Source organism: Leptidea sinapis, chromosome 2, assembly GCF_905404315.1.
Source record: "Leptidea sinapis chromosome 2, ilLepSina1.1, whole genome shotgun sequence".
In the NCBI taxonomy this organism is placed as follows: domain Eukaryota; kingdom Metazoa; phylum Arthropoda; class Insecta; order Lepidoptera; family Pieridae; genus Leptidea; species Leptidea sinapis.
Window position 1 is genome coordinate 3,458,646 of NC_066266.1, and position 20,729 is coordinate 3,479,374.

General features: G+C 38.5%; 1 protein-coding gene across 2 annotated transcripts in view; it reads left to right on the forward strand.

Annotated features, from left to right (window-relative positions):
- Positions 1 to 16,063, forward strand: part of LOC126976243 (lysophosphatidylserine lipase ABHD12-like) — a 36,518-nt gene extending 20,455 nt beyond the window's left edge. For both annotated transcript variants that reach the window (XM_050824476.1, XM_050824483.1), the window contains exons 6-10: positions 384 to 521; positions 1,698 to 1,846; positions 4,026 to 4,193; positions 7,056 to 7,183; positions 11,119 to 16,063. In XM_050824476.1, the coding sequence (XP_050680433.1) occupies positions 384 to 521; positions 1,698 to 1,846; positions 4,026 to 4,193; positions 7,056 to 7,183; positions 11,119 to 11,143 (608 nt within the window). In that variant the 3' untranslated portion in view covers positions 11,144 to 16,063. The remainder of the gene's footprint in view (positions 1 to 383; positions 522 to 1,697; positions 1,847 to 4,025; positions 4,194 to 7,055; positions 7,184 to 11,118) is intronic.
- The last annotated feature ends 4,666 nt before the right edge of the window (positions 16,064 to 20,729 follow it).

A 20,729-nucleotide genomic window follows, 5' to 3' on the forward strand; every position in this document is an offset into this window, starting at 1 on the left:
GCTGTTTTCACCAATGGATAGCGTGGTTCTCGAGGAACGTTTAAATATATATTTTATTTAGTTTTTGTATACATATTTACATACATTAACGATATTTGTTGGAGGTGTCGGAGAAAAATAAGCCGTCTGGGAGAAACCCTTTGAGACATAAGAAAATAAGGAATAGTGGGATTGTGTGTATCTTATAAGGTCTACAAAAAATTCGGCGAGGGTATATGTCTATCTCTTAAAGATAACACACTATATCCATTTTAATACTTGAAAAGAATCGTCTATATGACAAAACTTTTAAAGTGTACCTTTTAATTTGACATATTGTAATTATTTCTTTAGACAACTACTATGTAATGTATGAAATTGTAATAAATAATAACTGTTTCAAGGTTATGGCGATTCAACAAACATAGTGCCCAGCGAACGGGGCGTCGTCGAAGACTCGGTGGTCGTGTACGACTGGCTTAACAACACCATCAGAGCAGCTCAGAAGAGACCCGCGGTCTTTGTGTGGGGACATTCGTTGGGTGTGTGGTTTGTTTTACATTTTTAAAGATAGAACTCCGATTCGGTTGTACTGAGTCCCTTTTATGACAATAAGGGACGAAACGAGCAGGACTCTCACCTGCCTATTATAATGCAGTGCCGCTCAAGATTCGTGACAAACCAAAAAATTCTGAGTTACTAGCTACTAACTAGTAAAAAGTGTTTAATCTAAGACATTTGACTAAGTTCACAAAGACCGTCTCTCGTATTTTTGAAACCGGTAAAATATTAAGACAAAATAATGAATAATAAAATTTAATCTTCTTTTTAATGAAAATAAGTGTCGAGACGAGCAGGACGATGCAGTGCCGCTCAGAATTCTTGAAAAACCCAAAAATTCTGAGTGGCATTACAATTGCGCTCGTCACCTTGAGACATAAGAAGATGCTAAGTCTCATTCGCTCAGTAATTTCACTAGCTACGGCGCCGTTCAGACCGTAATACAATAATGCTTACACGTTACTGCTTCACGGCAGAAATAGGCGCCGTTGTGGTACCCATAATCTAGCCGGCATCCTGGGCAAAGAAGCCTTCCCTTAGTAAAGGCGTCGTAAGCCTTGGGTCTGGGACTTCCCTATTCTTTTTACGCCGCGGGGAAGCACAGAGTAAAATCTGCAAATTGACTAGAAATGTCACTCTTCCAAATCTCAAGAATTTGTTATATTTACAGTGATAACTGGAATTAATTAAATTAAATTTTTTAACCAGAATTCTCTCTACCTCTCGGGTTCCGTCCGAGCGCTCTTCCACTGAGCCAATCGTTCGAGTGACGTATAGTTCGTAAATCTGGTATGTCTTGTTCAACTCTCAGGTGGTCGCGGGTTCGAGTCCCGCATCGTTCATAAATTTTAGTGGCCGTGTAAAGCAAACCTGGCGGAGGACTGTCATTGACAAAGGGTAAGACATAAGACCTGGAGTGAAATCAAGAGAGATGCTCAAGACCGATGGAGATGGAGATGCATTATGTATGCCCTCTGCTCCAGCTTAAATAAATCCTAGAAGTGAGGAATATCACTTTAAAAATAACAGATTGTTCAGTTTAATTAATAATTAATTTTATTTAATTAAATTTCTTCTTGCCACCATTTCTCATTTGGGATCTACAGATTCGGAAGTGGTCGTAAATTATGTAAATTTCACAATATTTTTTTTGGCAGGTACTGGAATATCATCACATATGCTGGGAAACTTGCAGGAGTTATCGCAGGCGGTGGAAACTAAGCCCTTACCACAGGCGAATGGTCTGATCCTAGAGGCTCCGTTCAACAACCTGGCTGATGAAGTCGCCCACCATCCTCTTGCCAAGGTAACCCAATCAATTCGCTGTCCACTTTTGAATAGATGACTAGATTTTGTGGGTATTGAATGAGACTGGTCCGTCACACCCGGTCTTGTTACGCTTGTCTAGGTTAATTCGCCACCGGTTAACTAAAGCAGTCATACACAACTAGCTGACCCACAAGCCGCTGTTGTGTAAACAGAAAAAAAATTTTAGTATTCGGGAATAATATAGTTTATAAGTTAATGTGTTAAAAACCGGCCAAGTGGGAGGTGGAGCCGCCCATGAAGGGTTCCGTAGGTTCTCTTATTTTAGAAATTAGGGGGTGGGGAGGGGGGGGGGGGGGTCACGTTTTACCACTTTGGAATCTCTGTCTCTTGCGCAAATTATTCGGTTTAGAAAAAAAATATTAGAAACCTCAATATCATTTTTAAAGACCTATCCATAAATACCCCACACACACTTATGAGTTTGATGAAAAAAAATTTTTGAGTTTCAGTTCTAAGTATGGCGAACCCTCAAAATAGATTGTTTTATTCTATTTTTGTGTGAATATCTTAATGCGGCTCACAGAATACATCTACTTACCTAGTTAGTTCAACAGTATACTTCTTATAGTTTCGGAAAAAAGTGGCTGTGACATACGGACGGACGGACAGACAGATATGACGAATCCATAAGGGTTCCGTTTTTTGCCATTTGGCTACGGAACCTATAAATTCCGAGCATTTCCATGTTTATTCACCTTTTAAAACCTTCTCTTCACGTCCACAAATAATTCAAGACCAAAATTATCCAAATCAGTAAAGTCATTCTCGAGTTTTAGATTAATATGTCAACTGAAGATAAAGTTTGTCGACAATCTAATTAGAATCTATAAAAAATCTGATTTAAATCCTATAACCTGGATAGGTTATATGGATATATATATATACATGTTTTTGAACACTGTGTGTTATTTGGTGCTTTGAATGTGGCTATATTGTGACGACTTGTATAGCCGAGTGGTTAGCGATCCTACCTACTAAGCTAGAGGTCCCGGGTTCGAATCCCGGTAGGTGCAAGCATTTATATGATGAATATGGATGTTTGTTTCTGAGTCATGGATGTTTAAATGTATTTATGTATATTTAAGTAAGTATATTGTAAGTATATAAATATATTATCATTGTCTTGTAGCCCATAACAGAGGCTATATATGCGTAACTTGGGACAAGATAATTTGTGTAAAAAGTGTGTCAATATTATATTATTATTATTATATTTATGACGGTTGTGGTGTCCCGATATATTTGACTACTTTGAATGATGCTATATATATGGTTACTTTCAGTAAAGCGATGTATATGGTAACGATGGGTGTTGCCATGTTTTTACCAGACTAGCGCTGAAGTTTGAATAGTTACGATATGAACATAGCTAACATGTAGGTAAATGGAGTGACGTTTGCAGATTTCAACATGACTTGTTAAAGAAATCCGTTAATTAATAATAATGCATATGCATGCTCCGGTCATATATTTTGTTTGAACAGTTTGCCAAAACAAAACCGAAGCGGAAATTGTTCGGTCGTTATTTTTCTATTTTATTCTAATTATAAAGAATTTGTTTGCAAGGCAGCAATCCTTGTTCCGCATATAATTTTGATAGTGGTAAAAAAAAATCATAAATAGGCTAGCTAGCTAGCTTACAATAACATGAGTTTGGATAGTAAACATTCAGTCCGCAAAATAACTACTTGGTCAGCGAGATAAGCAGTGTATTTTAGTAGCTTGTCTTATTACCAATTGAAAGTTATCGTTAAAAAATGGATAAAAGGGAGATGTGACTGTCCAGTCCATAATTTATAAAAATTGGTAAGGTTAGGTTATGTTAGAACAGTTAAAACAACGCACGAACCGAGCGTAGCGGGCCGCGGCAAAAGCCAGCGAGTGCCAGTTACCCTTTGAGGGCTTACCAAGATTTTATTCCACAGGAGCAGCTTATTGCAACTAATATAATTAATATAATTGTACAAAAATAGTAAATATTTTAAATAGTAATTATGACATAAATTGCTGATTGATTTTTAAATGTTTGCTGGCTATGAGTTGCTGATTAATTAGCTATTTCTGCTCACATACTATATTGTTCTGCTCACAAAAATATCAATACTATGCTTACCATTTAAATAATACCCATTTTTGAATGCAAATGACGTCACCAGCTAGTGTCATGGCTGCCGTACTTTGAGAGTACGTTCGTGAGCCCGTTCGTGCGCAACGACAAGTACTCGTTCAACTCCGACGAACACCTCTCCAAAGTGGATAATCTGCCCGTACTGATTCTACACGCCAAAGATGACGTCATAGTACCCTTCGTTGTCGGTGTTAAGGTAGGTACTACAGCTAAATTACTTTCACTTCCAGGATTAATACACAAATAAAATTTGAAAATAAAATTTTATCAACAATGCGGGACTCGAACCCACGACCTCTCGCGTTTCGTGCGAGACTTCAACTCTCATTTTCTAATATGCAAATATTGGGGTTGAGCAGGTTATCAACTGTAAAGTAGATCCTGTAGATGAAGCCACAACCTGAGAGTTGAACAAAGCATACAAGATTTTATAACGATACGTCACTCGAACGGTTGGCTCGGTTGGCAGAGCACTCGCACGGAACTCGAGAGGTTCGATTTTTTTGTGCGGTTTTCAAATTTTATTTGTGTACTCGAGACGTTTTTGCATCTCCAAAGTGATTGGACATAGTTCCTGAAAAACGTGCCAAGCCACAATCATCACATTTTAAGGTATTCGTGTTTAAAGTTTTATAAATATTAGTGTATTCCATATATGTGGGTTGGGCTACTAAGGCATGATCTCATTTAAAGAGTGGTAGTAAGAGAGCTGCCATCTTTTGTCAATCCGTTAAGGTGAATCACGTGACCAGTTTTGTGTTCTTAACTCAATTTCGACATGATTGTGGTTTAGAACGTTTTTCTAGAATTAGATCCAATTTACTACAATCTTAAGCAAATAATACCTTTGTCAATATGTGAGTTAGCTATAATTGCTTAAGTAACAATAGATTTCAACTATTCATAGAAAATAATTATTGTAGGCTAGCTGACGCAGCAAACGTTGTATTGCTATATAAAGTAATGAGAAAAAATCAATAATTAAATTAAAGTTTGTTTTTATAACTCCTGAGAAAGTTAGAAAGATGTAAAAATTCTTATTAGTTATTCATATTAACCTATTCTTTCAATTTGATTTCTGCACGACAGGGGACACATCAAAGGAAAAACAAAGTTGTTGTTTTGATTTAATTTCGAGCATTTTCATATTTATTTTCCTTTTAAACCTTCTCTGGACCTCCACAAATAATTCAAGACCAAAATTAGCCAAATCGGTCCAGCCGTTCTCGAGTTTTAGCGAGACTAACGAACAGCAATTCATTTTTATATATATATATAGATTAGAGAGCATGGATAAAAGTTTGAAAAGCTTAGAAGGAATAATGTATTTTGTAGTGTCTTGACATCTAGTCTGAATTAAACATGTGTTAACAATCATAGTCACTGTCAAGACATCGACAGTAAATGAATGCGAGTTTCAATCGGTCATTGGTTGAGAGTGGACGCCCCCAGTGCAGTGCTACTTACTCAACAACTGTTGTTTCCACTCTGCCGAAACGCGAGACTTATTTCCTGAACATATTTCCTGTAAAATATCATCCATTGCAAGATGGACAGACTGCTATTCAAATTCAAATATGTTTTATTTAAAATAGGATTCAAAATCACTTATGCTCTGCCTCAGACCTGCGCAACGGAACGGGCGAACGGGCGCAAGAAACTCAGTGGGGTTTTTTTTTATAAAAATATGGATAACGATGTAATATCGTACAATAAACATTTATAATTATAGAGCCTGAGTGTGTCCGCTTCATTCCCAGCCTGTATCATTAAGAAAATCGTTTATGTTATAATAACCTTTCCCACACAAACCTTTTACATTTTCTGGGATCATATTGTAAAAGCATATACATCGCCCAATAAATGGCATAAAAGGTATATATTATCAATGGTAAAATTGATTCCTGTAGAATTCTTGTTGATGTCATTTCAAATATACTAGATACTACTACCGCTTCGAAAACAAATGGCGCTCTGAGAGAAAAGAAGCGGTGCAAGAAACTCTACCAGCATTCTTTTTTGCGCTCATTTTATAGCGATTGCGTTAAAATAATCATAATCTAGTCCCAGGCTTTACGACAGACGCTTTATTTACGAAACAATCAAAAAATTACTAAAAATAAATTACTTCCTAGACTTAACCGAGTAGAAGGCATTAACGAGGCAAGGCAGGTGTTAACATTATGATTGTCACAGTCTCTAGCAAATTCCTCAATATACGAATCCTCAATATCAAGTTTCCCAGGAACGAAAACGAAACGGAGGTAAACAATACCAGATATGGGAAGTCGAACCCAAAACCACTGCCGGTGTTATGAGTAGCACAAGATAGAAATCCTAGAAATATCTTTCTTTTTATCCTTCGTCAATTCGACATACAAAAAAATTACTGATATATATTTTAACGGCCTTAATTATAAACTTGCTTTAAAGTGTTACCTTAACATATACCAAAATATGTAAAATGTTGATCATATCGCTGACAACACTCAATACAATGATGATTCTGAAGTTTTCCGAATGTCACACTGCCTTGAAAATAAACGCTCGATACGTTATTCTTCTGAATTAACCAATCACGAGCAAAATTTCTAATTGTAAACATTATGCATAATCTTCGTTAATTCCAAAGAGGATATAAATACTACGTGAGGCGGGCTGCCTAAGTAAATATTGAAATTTGATTTAGTATGAAACGTGCAGTCATTTGACATAAGTTTGAAATAGTAGTAATTACAGTACAGCGATTGGCGACGAAGTATAATCCGGATAAGTTTAAAAGCGAGCAGTTTCTTAAAACATAGTGAATTTCGGCTATCTCCGTTTTTACAAGATTATTGCCGTCATTTCTATTAACGAATGCACGTTTTATAATTGAATCGCTTTTTCCTTAGAGAATTTCGCAAGGCTCGTTTATTCACGGATAACTTTATATCAAGTTTATTTGTGAGGCCGTAAGAGTTATTAAGTTATATTACACGACTGATAAAAATTTATATTTTTTCTGTCTTATCAAATTACACTGGTTGCTTCTTAGAATTATTAAATCTAATTTCAGTTGTTCCGTGCTGTGTTGAAGTCGCGTAACAACGACGAGTCAAAAATTAAACTCCACGCGTTCGATAAAAGCGAGCGCTTAGGACACAAGTTTATATGTCACGCTAAACAGTTGCCTACTGTTGTTGGGTAAGTTAAAACCTAAAATTAATGCTTTAAAATTTTGTTGGATCGCTTTGGAATCGAATCCAATACAGGGGGAGTATGCTAAACACTTGCCTAGTCTTGCCCTAAATACTGAAACAAAGAAAAATAAAAAACTTCTATTGCAAATAACATTTATTAAATATAAAACAATTTTAAATATAAAAATCTTATTTGAAGTGGTCTCCATTGGCTGCAAAACAATCCTTTAAACAAGGCTAGTTATCAATAGAAGCACGCACTCTTTCCATGGGAAAATTTTTCAATGACAATCGTACGGATTGGTTTAGGGACTCCAAATTATCATGGCGCTTAGAGCAAGCCGTACTCTCTAAAATTGTCCATAAATCATAATCCACTAGATGAAGATCGGGACTAGACGACGGCCAGTCTTCAGCTCTAATGAAGTCCGAAAAGTTCGTTTCCAACCAAGACTGCGTAGACTGAGCTTTATAACCCGGCACCGAGTCTTGCTGGAAGGACCGTTCCTGGTTATTGAACATGGTGTTGTTAAGTGGCTTCAATACCTTCTCATGAATGGTATCTTGATACACTTGTGCCGATGTTTTGATATCTTTTTCACAAAAGTATGGCTTAGTCACTCCTTCATAGCTAGTACAACACCAAACAATCACTGAAGTCGGATAATGCCCACGTTGCACTCTGTCGACTAATTGGGAAGCTTCCTTAGAGCTTTGATTTTAAATACGGTCATTTTGTTTGTTAAAATGTTGCTCAATTGTAAAAAAAATCTCATCACAATTTTTCTGTGACCTTCCTTTACGTACCGCTTCAGTAGTTGTTTCGATTTTACCACATTATTCTTTTTTTAATAATCAGTTAAGAAATGACCAGTACGTCTCTTATAGCGCGTAGTCTTATATAAAATACCCAACATGGTTCTATCTTCATCCCCCGGGATAAAATCTTTTGCTTTCGGACAGGATTTCTTCCAATTCTTTACCTTAATGCTTTGACCATCTTTTTCGTACGAAAACTACGTGGACGGTCAGATCTTGTTCTGTCACATTGGTGTCATTGTACCTATTAATAGCCCTGTACACTAACATTTTAATAATACCAAGCGTATGGAGAGTTTTAAAAATTGCATTTGGCTCCATACCTACTGTGTGTAATGCAGTCACAGCGATTCGGTTCTCTTTATCACCCCACTCCATTTTAATATCGCAAAATATTGTACAATGAATTGGCGCCAAAATGAGAAAACTCAATGAACAATCATATAAAAATGACAGATTCCAAATTAAAATGTAATATTTTGTTTATTTTTAATTGTAACAGTATTTATGGCCAGACTAAGTATACGCTCACTAAAATCGCTTTTTGAATTAATGAATTACGATTGGAGTGCGCTAAACACTTTCCTACTTATTTTGGTTAAGGAAATGCTCACAAAGATGTGCCTAAATTGGTTTATTCGATTAATAGTTGCATTTTAAACAAGTGGACAACGCCGTTGCCAGCAAGCAAGAGAGTTGCAAGAGTAGCCTACTTATGCGAGTCATGTGATAAGTGCTTACCTGGCAAATATACTTTACTTAAATCACTTTTTGGATCATTGAAATACAGGTGGAGCACGCTAAACACATGCCTACTGATTTTCATTAAATCACACACAGTTTTTGCCTAAATGAGTCTATTCCCTCTATAATTGCATTTAAAACAAGTGGACAACGCTATAGAGTTGCCTACTTACGAATCATGTGATAAGTGCTTACCAATACAAATAAAATCGCTTTTGAGACCAATGAAATACAAGAGGAGTACGCTAAACACTTGCCTACTGATTTTGATTAAATCACACAAAGTGTATGCCTAAATTAGTTTATTCCATCTATAGTTGCATTCAAAACAAGCGCACAACGCTAAAGATTTGCCTTCTTTTGCGAGCCAGGTGAAAAGTGCTTACCAATACAAATAAAATCGCTTTTGAGACCAATGAAATACAAGAGGAGTACGCTAAACACTTACCTACTGATTTTGATTAAATCACACAAAGTGTATGCCTAAATTAGTTTATTCCCTCTATAGTTGCATTCAAAACAAGCGCACAACGCTAAAGATTTGCCTTCTTTTGCGAGCCAGGTGATAAGTGCTTACCACTGCCAATATACTTCACTTAAATCGCTTTTTGGATCAATGAAATACAAGTGGTGCGCGCTAAACAATTGCCTACTGATTTTGTTTAAGTCAAAGCACACCAATATGTTTCCTAAATTAGTTTCTAGTGCTCTGTGAACGGCTGGATCACTTGGCGTTGCGTAGAGACGTCGCTTCATTATGTGTCTTCTACCGTATTTATTACGGAGAGTGTTCCGAAGAGCTGTTTAACCTGATTCCTGCCGCCGAATTCCACCTTCGCACGACACGCCACAAGTTAGGTTATCATCCTCACCATCTGGATGTGTGGCGGTTCTCCACAGTGCGGTATTCAAGGAGCTTTCTTCCACGTACTACAAAGCTGTGGAATGAACTTCCTTGTGCGGTGTTTCCGGGACGATACGACATGGGTACCTTCAAAAAAAGCGCGTACACCTTCCTTAAAGGCCGGCAACGCTCCTGTGATTCCTCTGGTGTTGCATGAGATTGTGGGCGGCGGTGATCACTTAACAACAGGTGACCCGTACGCTCGTTTGTACTCCTATTCCATAAAAAAAAAAAGTTTATTCGCTCTATAGTTGCATCTAAAGAATTGCCTACTTTTTCGAGTCATGTAATGATAGTGCTTCCTGTCTTAAATATGCTCCACGCTACTAAAGAGATTCACATAAAATGAAGATTCACTCAAGAGAGAAATAAAGAATAGTTTTGTTTTAATAGTCTGGCAACTCTCTTGTGAATTATCTGGTGTTACAAGAGAGAGTTGGGTCGCGGTGATCAACTACCATCAGAGGACCCGTGTGTATACTCGTTTTTCCTCCTTTTCTAAAAAAAATCTTGTGTTTTATTTTTTATGATGATAAGGGACGGGACTTCCTTGTACAGGGTTTCCGGGACGATACGACATGGGTACCTTCAAAAAAAGTGCGTACACATTCCTTAAAGGCCGTCAACGCTCCTGTGATTCCTCTGGTGTTGCAAGAGAATGTGGGCGGCGGTGATCACTTAACACCAGGTGACCCGTACGCTCGTTTGTTCTCAGTTTTTTGATTTTCAGCTGATTTTAATTGATACGCCTTGCCCATTACAATGCAGTGCCGCTCAGGATTCTTGAAACACACGGACGAGTAAAAAAAGAAGGACTCCGTGTCACCATACATAACAGTGAGGCACCAAAATAAGCCGGTAAACGTGTAAATACATAGCCCCACGCACACACACTAATACAAGCCGATCGGCCCCCATTATGAGATTTGCCATCGTCTGTGACAGATCAGTTTGCGTCGCAATAAAATATTTTAAAATTGCCGATGTGCGTTGTTAAAAACCATACTATATAAGTATTTGTGGCCATATATGATTATTTAAGGGAGAAAAAAATGTGTCACTGGTATACCGCACACACACTAGCATAAAGGTGCTTCACTTGCTAATATCACGGCAGTCCGTTCTTTACTCGTCCGTGTTGAAACATCCAAAAATTCTGAGCGGCACTACAATTGCGCTCGTCACCTTGAGACACTTATGTCTCAAGGTGACGAGCGCAATTGTAAGATGTTAAGTCTCATTTGCCCGGTAATTTCACTAGCTATGGCGCCCTTCAGACTGAAACAACAGGGCTTACACATTACTGCTTCACGGCAGAAAAAGTCGCCGTTGTGGTACCCATAATCTAGCCATGCGGGCTAGATTATGGGTACCACGTAATCTAGCCTTGTGCAAAGGAGCCTGCCACTGGTGAATGTTTTTATTACTTTTATTAAGATTTTAACTTACGTTTGTTAAAAATTTTTTTGCAGGGAGTTCGTATCCAGGCACCGCTAATTAGCTGATACCGTTTTAAATTATGATAAAACCATTTTAGTATTAGTAAATAAATATTTAAGGTACGAACACACTAGATGCTTAACGATTCGAGTATTCGGTATAAAAGATATCACTTACCTCTCCACATTTTTATTTAAATTTTATAACATTATATTTTACTAGTTGTTTTGGCAAACGTTGTATCGCCATTTCAATTAATAAAAATGGAAAGGTTACACAAAATCTCAGACTACCTACAAATCGACCAAGAGCCCTTTCGGAGGAGTATGGCAACAAACACTGCGACACGAGCATTTAATAAATATACACTAGAATCTATTCTTGTCTAGAGACTAGATAATATTTTTGTTTTATAGTAAACTATTATCATATTTAGAAAGTAAGTGTCTGGTGTGGTCATACCTTTATTAGTTTTTGCTTGACGCTTATAATAATAGTGTTCTACTTGGTAATACATCGTTAGGAGTTATTTTGGGATTATATTTATTTAATTTATACACGGCTTTTTGGTTTATGTAATTCTTCTTTTAAATGAAGCTGTCATTGTCGTAGTAATCGCTTAGTAAAAGGTCGCCAAAAATGTCCGAACGGCGTAGACATTAACATGTACATATAACATTCATTCAAATTTACACCTTATTTCGTTGCAGTAATGTTCAAAGTGTATGAACGTAAACTCTGCCTAATAGGCGCGTAGGCAGAGTTTTGTTTCGGACAATTTTTAAGCGTGATTGCGAGTGTAGGTATCTGTACGTCATATATCATGTATATTGTACGTCAATGGAAGCTGTACTTTATTTTTTGTCAGTTTGAGGATGAGGATAGTAAATAAAAAAAATTGGATTCGGAATTTTAAGCCAAAAATGGCACAATTGTTTAAATTAATTTAATTTATTTTTGCGCTGAGAATATTTGACTATATGTGATATTCGGGATAAAATAGGCAACTTGCGTGGGGTATAAAAATATTTGAATATTATTATTTACTTCGGTGTTGAGAAGATTTCTTTTCTAAAAACCTTATGTATTTGGTGTGGTAGTGATATAGCGATTAAACCCTTTGATACTGCGTAGAGATGTGTGGCCTATATATCTACCACGGGGAGTGTTCGGAATTACTGTCCGGATACCACATGTAGGGAGGGCAGGAGATGAATATATCGATGGTAAAGGCTTCATTCAACCATGCATAGTACAATTTTATAAAAGTATTTAATAGGCTACCTACGTAATATTCATACTTTATGGTTCTTGAGCATTCCCGTACTTTGCTACGCCCTTGGCGACTTGTACTTTCATTTCGTAGGCCGCCGACACACTCTTTTCAATTTTCACTTCCCATTAGATTTATATTTTAAAATTAATTTTTGTACAATTTCGTAAGAATAAAATAAGATCTATTAAGTGAATAGCCATGGCTCCCTTCCCATGGTGTGATATTATTTAATCCGTTAGAATTATTTTTGATGTCAGTTAAAATACTACCACCGCTTCGGAAACAAATGGCACACTGAGAGAGAAGAAACGGTCCAAGAAATTCTCCCAGCATTAATTTTTTGCCCTCATTTTAATAAAAAATTATAAAGGTTATAGCTGGAAAATAATCATAATCTGTTCCCAGTAATATTTACAACAGAGCCATTTTTTAATAAAATATTTAAATTTAGTTATTGATGATGCCTGAACAGTGGCTGGGACTTTATTGTAAAAGTATATATGTATATTTATCCTTAAAGCTATTATGTGTCTTATTAAGAGAGTCATTTCCGATAGAGTAAACCATTTTTGATGATTTGTGGTTGCTTGTCTCCTTTTAAAACCATACGCGTCTCTACCTCAGTAGAAGCAAATGTTATATAAATTTTCTAGTCTTATTTTTTGAACAAACCGGCTTAGATCATTTATTCGTCTAGATAGGCCTTTTGATGTTGGACAACCGATGAAAACAGGCCAAGTTTGTTTTATTATTATTATTAGTTAAGTGTGCGTGACAGACTACGTCTCACACTCGTATTTTGTGTGTCACTTTATGTTAGTGTGCGTGCAATATTGATAATAATAATTACTTTATTTTGTCAAATTTAACAACAATAAAAATAGTAGAAGTTTATATTAATGTTTGTAAGTTATATTATTTATAAACAGGTCACAAAGACAGCTAAACTAGTATGAGCCGTGTTTCAGCTTCGATACCAGACATAATTTAATAGTCTAATCAAATTCTTAAAATGAAATACGATAAAAACACTGTCTAAATACAAAAGCGAAACTAAAATAAAAGAATAACTTATACAATAGAGTTCAGTCAACCTCAATTTATTTTGACGTTTACGCAGCTGTCAGTACGCAGCTGGACGTATAAATGATCTAAGTATACCGGAATGAAGAATCAAAAAGGGGTATTTTGCAAAATTTATTTCAAGGTCACGTTAAGGTTACAGTGTGCTCTGTTGTCTGTTGAGCGAATTACTAGTAATATCCTCCAAAGTTTTGGGGTTTTTTTTTTAAATTAAAGTACATTCGTATTGTTTTTAATATTATTTTGGAGTAAGAATCTTAAGTTATGTTTGTTTTGTTTTGTATTTTAGGGATTACTTTTCCTTAATACGTATTTTCGTATTCTCATTGTATTTTTTGAATAGTCTGTAAAATATTTCTTATGCTTGTCACCTCAATTTTGAAGCAATTTTTTTGTTCTATGTGTTTTCAAGTTAGTAATTATTCTATCCGTAGATAACACGTTTAACGGCCGTTTTCAATAACCTATCTATCGTCAGTTTTACATACTGATACATTGCTGTCACCGTTTAATGACCATTGTTATGTCCAATATAGTTATAGTGCAATGCTATCTGTCAATAGTTTATTCAAATTTAAGCAAGCGTAAAAGAATAGATTTGTCTACGTCTAGTAAGTTAAACTAAGCATAGAGAGGTTATTGAAAACGGCCGGAAATCGGCTCTAGTTAACATCTAAATGGATTTTTCCAACACTTCTGTAAGAAGCCCACGTTCAGGAGGTAATTTAAACTGTTTTTGAAATAAAATTTTGTTCGTCAATTCTTGTGCTAATTTATTGAAATGACTACTTCAAATACACCTTAAAGATAGAAATTACATTTCTTACTTTCATGGTTTGATTGTAGTATATTGTAATCAATTCGAATGTAGAAGTGTAACACGTTAAAAACTCAGTTACGGACGGATTCTCCGATTTTAATTATTAAAGGAACTTGAGTTGATGTTAATTTGTATCTATTTGTCATCATGTGGCTTGCTAACGAGTCCTTTAGAGATATCTCTTATAATGTAACGTGTAGTAAGGGTAATATTTACGGCCGTGTTCAATGACGTATCTCTAGTTACGGATACATTGCTGTCACCGTTTAATGACAAGATCTTTTCTATCCATAGCTATGTCTAATACAGTTATAGTCCTGTCTTAAGTTGTGTTATGTCGTTAAGTTATTGAAATGTTAGTAAGTGTACCTATACGGATAGTTTTGTCTACGTCTAGTGACTAAAACTAAGGATAGATAGGTTATTGAAAACGGCCGCTAAGCGAGACACCATTGAGACACTGGAGTTATGACGCGTCCGAGGTGGTCGCGTCACCATATTGGTTGCGCAACCAAACGGACACTAGGTGAGAGACCTCTCTATAGAGCTGTAGAATTTTATTAGTAGCGGCGACTGGTAGTGCCGCCATGGTGTCTCAGTGAAATATAGCCCTAAGTGTGTAGTGATTCTAGTTACAATAAAGCCACCTTCACCGGTTTTGCGAAGTCAGGAAAAACCAATAAATCCGAAGAGAACGAGATACAAAGCTTTAATTATTAAATTTCTCCAAAATAGAATACTATAAATACACCGGCTGACCTTCGCCGTCTCATCATCATTTCAGCCGGAAGACGTCCACTGCTGGTCAAAGGCCACCCCCAAAGATCGACATGATGCGCTGCCATCATCCAACGTATTCCGGCCATCTTGACCAGATCGTCGGTCCATCTTGTGGGAGTCTACCAACACTACGTCTTCCGGTACGTGGTCGCCATTCGAGGACCTTACTGTCCCAACGGCAATTTGCCCGTCGAGCTATGTGCCCTGCCCACTGCCACTTAAGTTTCCCAACCAACTGGGCTATATTGGTCAAATTCACCACTTAAGTTCTCCTACTACTAAGGAGATCTTCCTCATTTCCGATTCGATCTGAAGGAACACTCCGAGCATAGCCCTCTCCATTCCCTCTCAGCGACCATGAGCTTCGACGTCTCGTACCAACAAAATACTACTAAAAACCACTCATTTGCAATTACATGGCCCCTATAAAATTTGAAGTCAGTTTGGTAGACTGATTCTGTATTTGGCACTAACAAGAAAATATTTTTCTTAATTAATATTATACTAAATTGAATTTGTTAAACGGCGTTTAGATTTATTGTTTTCGGAAGTTTTTGGGCATTTGGCATCTCTTTGAATGCTTGGATGGTATTGGTGTGAAAGGCCACGCCCATGTCGTTTCAGTATACTACACGGCAACCATATAGGACCCTCCCCCCCTCCCGTTACCCTTTCACACCCTCGCGCTCGTCCTGTTGCGTCAGTACGGTTTGCAGTTTCATTACCCTTAGGTACATGTCGTGATATTTTCGTGTTATCTCTGCTTTGTATTTGAAGCGTGGTTATTACCATCTATGTGAAATAAAAATTAACGTATTCTATATTTAGATAAAACTTCTACAACGAAATAATTCAAATTATTTTAATGGAAAATGGGTGTTAGAAAACCTAAGTCAAATATGTATAAATAAATTTCTGTTACGATTAGCGGCGAATGTTTACCAAATAGGACAGCGCTGTGATCTATGTACGTCCTATTTTTGTATTTTAATAAGAAATAAAATTAATTTATTGTGAATAGTTTTTTATTTATATATTAAGTAAGTACCTAAATGACCCGCGCCCGCTCATTGTTTGAATTGTCATGTATCATGAAATGTTATTAACTGAATTATTTGTATAGAAGTCTTTGGATATTGGACTTAAAAAAACCTTATTCACAATAAGGTATTTCTAAGTCAAAAAAATATGGGTTCCCGATAAGGAACTAATTAGCAACAAGCAGTTATTATTCCGATCAGTTCAGTAAAACAGAAGAAAAACTCGCCTCTGAATTTATTGGTATAGATTATAAATATGCCACGCAGACTACGCGCAAGATTTTTGTATATTAAACTTGATAATTTATAATGTCTCGATAGACTATATAACATATGACAGCTGTGAAAACGTGGAAATAAATAGAATTTGAGTGACCTCTTACTTCTCTTTTGACTAGTGCACGCACACTAACACACATCATCATCATCAGCCGGAAGACGTCCACTGCTGGACAAAGGCGTCCCCCAAAGATTTCCACGACGATCGGTCCATCATCATTAATCATCTAACGTATTCCGGCGAACTTGACCAGATCATCGGCCATCTTGTGGGAGGCCTACCACCCGTAGAAGAAGCCATAACCTGAGTGTTGAACAAGGCATACAAGGTTTCATCAACAATCGTCACTCGAACGGTTGGCTCAGTTGGAAAAAGAGCTCGCATGGAACGCGAGAGGTCGAGTTCGAGTCACGCATCGTTCATAAAATTTAGTTTTAAGTTTTATTTGTTTCTTAATCCCGGACGTGAGGGTTATCACTTTAAGGCGCTATAGTCCTAAAAAGTAACATTTTTAAAAATCTACTTAAAATACTTCTACAAATACTACGGTTTCAATTTTTTGACATGTTTATCTTCATTTCTTTATGTAAATTATCGCTGTTTCGAAAACACGATTACGAAAAAAAATCTCGATAGATTTATTTTTTGAAAAATAGTCTTTTTTATTTGAATTGTTTATATTATCATAAAACTATGATCGCTATAAACACAAAACTTATTCGATAGTTTATTAGTATTTATAAGTTTGAACTGTGGGATTTATCAATACGCTTTGTGAATTATTTTATATAAATTTTTTTCGTAATAAACTAAACGCGACGCCTTGGTTGCATGCTCGCTCAAGCCAGCAGTACGCCCGTGACCACTGTCAAGGAAGGTACTGTGTTCGTGTCTCTCGGGTTCACATTACGTAAGATTTTAGCAAACAAGTACAAAGCGGGAATCATAGTAAAAAACTAATGATGATGCGACAGCGTATTTGTAAATGTAAGTCGGAAAGTACTAAAATAAAATTTACGTAATATTATTTTGAATATCATGCCACGCGGGATTTTTGTATATATGTACTTTCGGGAAGTTAGATAAATCCAAGATGACCGCCGCACAAAATTATGATTTCAGCAATATGGATATCGTGTCCGAGGTTCTCGAGGGTGCAGAGAACGATTTTGTGATCATTTTTGAAATCCAAGATGGCCGCCGCACAAAATTATGATTTCAGCAATATGGATATCGTGTCCGAGGTTCTCGAGGGTGCAGATAACGATTTTGTGATCATTTTTGAAATCCAAGATGGCCGCCGCACAAAATTATGATTTCAGCAATATGGATATCGTGTCCGAGGTTCTCGAGGGTGCAGATAACGATTTTGTGATCATTTTTGAAATCTAATATGGCCGCCGCACAAAATTATGATTTCAGCAATATGGATATCGTGTCCGAGGTTCTCGAGGGTGCAGAGAACGATTGTGTGATCATATTGGAATTCCAAGATGGCCGCCGCACAAAATTATGATATCAGCAATATGGATATCGTGTCCGAGGTTCTCGAGGGTGCAGAGAACGATTCTGTGATCATTTTTGAATTCAAAGATGGCCGCCGCTCGTAATTATGATTTCAGCAATATGGATATCGTGTCCGAGGTTCTCGAGGGTGCAGATAATGATTTTGTGATCATTTTTGAAATCCAAGATGGCCGCCGCACAAAATTATGATTTCAGCAATATGGATATCGTGGCCGAGGTTCTCGAGGGTGCAGAGAACGATTCTGTGATCATTTTTGAATTCAAAGATGGCCGCCGCTCATAATTATGATTTCAGCAATATGGATATCGTGTCCGAGGTTCTCGAGGGTGCAGAGAACGATTTTGTGATCATTTTTGAAATCCAAGATGGCCGCCGCACAAAATTATGATTTCAGCAATATGGATATCGTGTCCGAGGTTCTCGAGGGTGCAGATAACGATTTTGTAATCATTTTTGAAATCCAATATGGCCCCTGCATTTTTCCCGGGGCGTAAAAAGAATAGGGGAGTCCCAGGCCCATGGGTGTCGTAAGAGGCGACTAAGGGCTTTTTAGAAGTGGGAGAGTCACGCTGCCGTCTTTTGACGTCAGCACAATCGGGCCAGACTCGTCCGGGTTAATTACCACACTCGCACAGAATACCGGCGTGAAGTAGCGGCCTAGTGCCGCAATGTTTCGCATAGGTTAGTGTCGAGGACCGGTGGCCATTCATCCCCTCCGCTGAAATCGTAGTCTTGGGTGATTTCAACGGGCACAATGCCGAATGGCTTGGATCACGTACCACAGACTACGCAGGGCGATCTGTGCATAATTTTGCATTGGCGTATGGTCTGTCCCAATTGGTTGAGTCGCCAACGCGGCTCCCGGATGTGGATGCCGTCCTTATTGGATCTTCTGCTGACTACACATCCCGATGGTTACCAGGTTTTTGTCGACGCCCCTCTCGGAACGTCCGACCATTGCCTGGTCAGGAGTGTAGTGCCTATCCGACGCCAACGTCGCAGAACACCAGAGATCCGCCGCGTTTGGCACTACAAGTCAGCAGATTAGGATAGGATGCGTTTCTTTTTTGCATCCTACCCTTGGGGCAGGGTTTGTTTCCCTTCGGATGATCCTTGTGCCTGCGCCGTTGCAGTAGCCGATGTGATACTACAGGGTATGGATATTTTTATACCAAACTCTGTAGTACCCATCGGTGGCAGATCACAGCCCTGGTTCGATGGTCTGTTAAAGCAGCATCTGACTGCAAAAAACAGGCGTATCGAACTTGGGTTGCGGCGCTGGGCACAAAGGATCCGAACTGCACAGTTCTTAAGAGGAAATACAACCGTGCCTCCAGATTTTTTAAGAGGCAAATCGCCCGTGCAAAGTCACAACACGTCGTCAAAATCGGCGAGCAGCTTTCCAGTTACCCGACCGGAACACGCAAGTTCTGGTCGTTGTCGAAATCTGCTCTTGGTAACTTCAGCCAGCCGTCCATGCCGCCGTTGCACATGAGGAATGACACCCTGGCCCATACGGCAATAGAGAAAGCCGATCTCTTGTGCACTCTTTTCGCCTCCAACTCGACTCTTGACGACAACGGAAAAACACCGCCGACCATCCCGTGGTGTCAGAGCTCTATGCCTGAAGTACAGTTCAGACAGAAAACTGTTAGGCGAGCTCTGTTTTCGTTGGACGTCAGAAAGTCGAGCGGGCCGGAAAGCATTTCTCCAATTGTGCTTAGAACGTGTGCCCCTGAGTTGACGCCGGTGCTAACGCGTTTATTCCGGCACTCTTATTCTAAAGGCGTAGTCCCTGACTCATGGAAGTCAGCCCTTGTCCATCCGATCCAAAAAAAAAGGAGACAGTTCGGATCCGGCAAACTACAGGCCTATTGCTATTACCTCCCTGCTCTCCAAAATCATGGAGAGCATAATTAGCCGTCAGCTCTTGGTATATCTAGAGGGTCACCAGTTGATCAACGACCAACAATACGGGTTTCGCCATGGTCGGTCGGCAGGTGATCTTCTGGTATACCTAACACATAGATGGGCAGCGGCTATTGAAAGCAAGGGGGAAGGCCTGGCAGTTAGCCTGGATATAGCGAAGGCCTTTGATCGTGTATGGCACAAGGCGCTCCTCTCCAAACTTCCATCATTTGGGCTTCCCGAGAGCTTGTGCAAGTGGACCTCCAGCTTCCTCACTGGGCGCAGCATACAGGTCGTTGTCGACGGATATTGCTCGAACCCGAAGCCCGTGAATGCTGGAGTGCCCCAAGGCTGTGTGCTGTCTCCCACGCTTACCTCCAACATTCATTGCTATGCAGACGATAGCACTGGTGATGCCGTATACACTGGCCATGCAGGTCTCTCTCGGGAAATCGTCGACCAGTGCCGGGAGAAACTTGTGTCTTCTATCGAGTCCTCTCTAGAGAAGGTCGCGGAATGGGGTAAATTGAACCTTGTCCAATTTAACCCCCAGAAGACTCAAGTTTGCGCGTTTACCACTAAAAAAACCCCATTTGTCGTATCACCGCTCTTGGAGAACACTTCTCTTAAAGCCGCGCCTAGTATCGGAATACTGGGTCTCGAAATCTCGAGCGATTGCCAATTTCGTGGTCATCTGGAAGGCAAAGCCAAATTGGCTTCAAAGAAACTGGGTGTCATTAATAGAGCACGGCAATACTTTAAGCCGGCCCACATACTAGCGCTCTACAAAGCGCAGGTCCGGCCACACATGGAGTATTGCTGTCATCTCTGGTCTGGCGCACCCCAGTATCAGCTCGATCCATTTGACCGCGTGCAACGCAGAGCAGCTCGAATTGTCGGGGATCCAGTGCTCTGTGAACGGCTGGAT